This window comes from Propithecus coquereli, unplaced genomic scaffold (assembly GCF_000956105.1).
Source record: "Propithecus coquereli isolate 6110/MARCELLA unplaced genomic scaffold, Pcoq_1.0 Scaffold305, whole genome shotgun sequence".
Taxonomy (NCBI): Eukaryota; Metazoa; Chordata; class Mammalia; order Primates; family Indriidae; genus Propithecus; species Propithecus coquereli.
The window spans coordinates 1,061,762-1,066,693 of record NW_012148675.1 but is presented as its reverse complement, the minus strand read 5'-3'; the positions used below and the strand labels follow the sequence as shown (position 1 = coordinate 1,066,693).

The window sequence follows — 4,932 nt, the reverse complement described above, 5'->3', positions numbered from 1 at the left end:
GGGGAATCACTCACACATGATGCTATGCCCCACCCTTCTTATATTCACTTGTTCAGTTACTTCCACCTTAGATTTTTCTTTTCACATGCACTTTGATTTTAACCTCTTGCTTTCTTCCATTCTGTCCACTTTGGCTCAGTTATCATAGGAAACTCTTTTGTTGGGGACAGTTTACACAATTCTTTAATTTCTGACTGATAAATGAGACTGACATTAAGGGAAAATATTAACCTTTTCTTCTTTTCTTTTATTTTTTTGAGACAGGGTCTCGCTCTGTTGCCTGGGTTAGAGTGCCGTGGCGTCAGCCTAGCTCACAACAACCTCAAACTCCTGGGCTCAAGCGATCCCCCTGCCTCAGCCTCCCGAGTAGTTGGGACTACAGCCAAACACCACCACGCCCCACCAATTTTTTCTATTTTTAGTTGTCTGGCTAATTTCTTTCTATTTTTTTTTTTTAGTAGAGACAGGGGTCTCACTCTTGCTGAGGCTGGTCTCGAAATCCTGACCTCAAGCTATCCTCCCGCCTCGGCCTCCCAGAGTGCTAGGATTATAGGCATGAGCCACCACGCCCAGCCAAATCTTTCCAATAAAATGAAATAATTTTCTAGTGACTCATTCATATTCACTGAGTACCTATGTGCCAGGCACTGTTCTAATCACTGGCCCTGTAGTGGTGGTTATATCTGATATCTTTTTGAGAACCCCAATAGTTTCCTTAGATATTCAAATATCTTATGTTTTATTCTGTTTTCCAAGACAAAGAGAGATATGGGGATTACCTGTATCTTAACCAATAAACACATTCTAACTTTAATTTGAGACTCAAAGTTAGGCCCTAGAAGAGGGATGTGGATTTATTCTTCTTAAGGCATTAAATAGATACTTAAGCGCTATTCATGAAGTAATGTATGGGCAATGATTCCATGGGAACGTTTTTCCCTCAAGAGAAAATTAAATCTGGTGACAATTTCATATTTTCTTTTGTACAGATGTTCTTACTTATGAGCATGTTTCACAATCTCTGGAGAAGGAGTAAATAACTTCTGAGGTGTCCTCTTGGTAACGCCAATTTCTTTTACCAACTGCTGAATGCCCTGAATTATTTGTTGGGTATATTTCATTCCCACTTTGATAGCATGGCAAAAGTCCTGCTGTAAAATGTTCTCTGCAGAGGCTTCCAACATAACTATTTGAAGAAAAGAAAAATAATGATTGTCATTATTTTTACCAATGTTACCAATATAACATTTTAAAAATGCCATGATATGACATAAATAGTATAGATCAATTTTATTTCTTAGTGATACATCCACATTGATTTCTTTCCTCAGAATCAACATACTTCTAAAATATAAACAGCAGTAAATGAATAAAGAAACATTGATATTTGAATTTAGGTTTATATTCTCTTTAAATTAAAAAAAAATATTGCATTTAATGTGTGTAAAATATATATCTCAACAACTGGATTTTAAAAATAGAATGTGAAAAGAATATGGTAAAGTGGATACTCCCCAAATAAATTTTGTCTTTACTAATTAAACTTTAAAGCAATTCCTTTTTAAAAATACTTTATAAGAAAATTCCTAACAGTATTTCATCTATAGATTTATACTGTCCAATATAGTAACTACTAGCTACATATGGCTATTTGCATTGAAATTAATTAAAATTATATAAAGTTAAAAATTTGGGTACCTTACAGTCAAGGGTGCAGTCACATGTCACAGTTCTGCCCAATGAGATATAAATGGAAACTGCTATGTGGGGATTTCTGGGAAGGCTCCTTAAAAGGGAGGTAGACTCGCTCAGCTGGCACGTGCTGTTCTGCTATCCCCCTCTTTTTTTCTTCCTCCTGCCTATAAGTCAGATGAGTTGGCCAGAGCTCTGGTGGCCAGTTCATAAGTGTGAAGATGAGATCACACCTTGAGTATAGCAGAGCAGAAAGGTAGAAGGAATCTGGATTTCTTAAGACATCATGGAGCCACTATTACTGTCCTGGACTACCTCTCAATTTCTTTTACCTGAGAGAAAATAAATTTCCATCTTACGTAAGCCTTGTTATTTGATTTGACAACACAATCCCCAACTAAGAGGTGAATAACATATAGCTCCTGTTACATGTTTTGTGTATATTACCTAATTCTAACTCCATTACTAACCAACATACCAGATGTAGAAGCTGGAAATGAGGTGTTTCATACATTACTTATGCAAGAAAGCACTAAAAGTTTAATAGTTTACTTTATGTTTCATCAAAATATTCCCACATCAGAATATCTCCTGTCAAAAAGTCCCCAATATCAAATGTTACACTATAAAATAAACTGATGGGAAGAGCCCTTATATAATTTACCAAAGGCCACACAGTTATAGTGCCAGAGCCAGGTTTCAAACCCAGGTCATTCTGACTGCTAAAGCCCACTGTCCTTCCACAGAATGAGGCCCTGATTTTCGTTCATGTAATTATAACATGTATGTTATAAGGAATAAGTGAAGAAATGGTCAGTGCATTTCCTCTATTTTATTACTAGTTTTCTACCTGCCAGAAATAGGTCACCTCTTTCTCAGAGCACACCAAACAGGCTTGGAATCACTGAGTTAGCTAAATTAAAATATTTAAACTAATAAAACAATTAATTTATTACCAGATTTAGAACTTCTATTTTTAGACTAAGTTATTTAAATTAGTAACTAAGTTATAAGTCTAAAAATAACTACTGAAATTAACTTGGTAAATAAAGATTTTTATATACTTCAATTAAAAATTATATAACATTCTGTAATTTTAGGTCCTGGTTTATACGAAGCAGAGCAATATCAAAATTTAAGCTGGGTATGGTGGCTAGAGCCTGTAGTCCCAGCTACTCAGGAGGCTGAGGTAGGAGGATCGCTTGAGCCCAGCAGTTTGAGGTTGGTGTGAGCTAGGGTAACACCATAGCACTCAAGCCTGGGAGACAGAGTAAGATCTTATCTCTGAAAAAAAATAAATAAAATAAAAAACACTACTGAAATAGGAAAGAGATAAAACAAAAATCTTTATGGCTATTGACCAAACTCACACACACACAAAATCTTAAAGTTCATTTTAAGAAGCTCAAACTTGTAAGTACAATCCAGAACAAATATAGTATTTAAACTACTTACCAATCTGACTTTTAGGTGCTCCAGCAACCACTAGATTTAAAGTACTGGAAGACATTTCTTTTCGCGTTGGGTTAACAACACATTCTCCACCAATCATTCCTATTCGTACTGCCCCTAAAATGGCAATTGGCAATTGTTTACTAAACCTCCCAGTTTTCAAGACATTATACCAGCAATGGCTTCAATCCCCTATCTCTGATTGTGACCACAGAACAAAATCCATATTTCTACCATGGTATTTAAGACCCACAGACCATCCTACTCCACCCTACCTTCTGGCTTCACTGCACCACTCTGAATTGCTCAAAATATACCATTTCTTCCATCCCTCTGTAATTCTGCTCGTGTACATCTCCCGGTCAAGACTGTACTCTCTTCAAGGCAAATGCTTAACATCTGATTCTAAGGTTCAGCTTAAATGTGGACTACTCTGAGAAGGCCTCCTTGACAAGTTGACCCCACAAAACTAAACCTGCTCTCCTCTATCATTTTCTTAGCACTTTGACTATGCTTTTATAACAGTACTGTTTACAAATAATTACCTGTCTCTATTCTTTATGCTGAAAGCCAGCACTCCCTTTTTCATCTCTGTATTGCTAGGGCCTAGTCTGCCTCTGTTCGTTCAGTGCCTGCCTCAGTATCTAGCATTTAGGACACTCAGTAATTATTTACTTAATGAATTACTTTATATTGCACGATTACAACTTGGAAGAGCTGTAAGTTTCGTATATGTTATATGTTTGTTTTATCCTGAAAGAGTACGCACTCTGGCAATTTCCCAGTCTAAAAAAAAGTCCTCTAACAGAAAAAGGCAATTAAGAAGTCAAAATATTAGAACATAAAATCTGTAACATCGTAACATATTGCTGTTAGAAACAAACCCAGGGTAAGGAGAAAAATGTCTGAAAGACCTGAAAGGAGTCTTGGAATGCCATTGTTCTAACATGCCACCATTATTGACTGAAAAAACATTCTTATTTTCAAATTCTGACTTACCAACAGGTCCATTCCAAGGAATATCTGATAATGAGAGGGCTACAGAAGCTTAAAAAAAAAGGAAGAGAAAAATAAGAGCTGACATTAAAATATTTCCCTGCTTTATAAAATCAGTGATAGTTTTAAACTCTCCTTTTATACTTACCTCCATTAATTGCTAGGACATCAGGTTCATTAACACCATCTACTGCTAAAAGATTACAAAGGACCTGGTATAATGGAAGAAAATTCAAAGCACTTAAAAAAAACTACTTGATTTGAGAGGCTTATCATTTAGGTTAATATCTTGGCCTAAACTATAAGAGCACTATATGGTTAAAAGCATGGGCTTTTTAGCCAAACCTCTTAATTTTGGTTATCATTTAACTAAATGCTCATTGATATTGGGTAAATTACTTAAATTAAACCTCAAAAGTTTCTTCATCTTTAAAAAGGAAAAATAATGGCGTCTTTCTAAAGGATTCTTGTGAGAATTACAGAAATATTGTATGTAAAATACTTACCATAATATTGGCCATGTTGCAAATATTCAGTAAAGGTTAGTTATTTCTAGCATGTAAAAATATTGTCTTCTGTTTATAAGCACAGATGAAACAAACCAATGAATTACTTTGTACTGCAATGATGTGCCTATGTCATACTTAAGAAAATAATCTCCCTGAGGCTGTGACATCCTTGCAAAGATGTATTTGCAAGGCATATTTATTTATTTCAAATAAATGTTCCAATTAAAGTATATGGGTCATTATGCCAAATGAAATAATATTCAGAAAGTTTTTTTTTTTTTTT

At 35.2% G+C, this 4,932-nt stretch overlaps 1 protein-coding gene across 1 annotated transcript in view; it reads right to left on the bottom strand.

The window, feature by feature from the left end:
• The window catches only part of PNPT1 (polyribonucleotide nucleotidyltransferase 1), a 41,895-nt gene that overhangs the window by 27,691 nt on the left and 9,272 nt on the right, over positions 1–4,932 (bottom strand). The window contains exons 4-7 of the mRNA XM_012649836.1: positions 4,289–4,391; positions 4,144–4,191; positions 3,148–3,261; positions 1,000–1,186 (exon numbers count right to left, since the gene is read on the bottom strand). Of these exons, the coding sequence (XP_012505290.1) occupies positions 1,000–1,186; positions 3,148–3,261; positions 4,144–4,191; positions 4,289–4,391 (452 nt within the window). The remainder of the gene's footprint in view (positions 1–999; positions 1,187–3,147; positions 3,262–4,143; positions 4,192–4,288; positions 4,392–4,932) is intronic.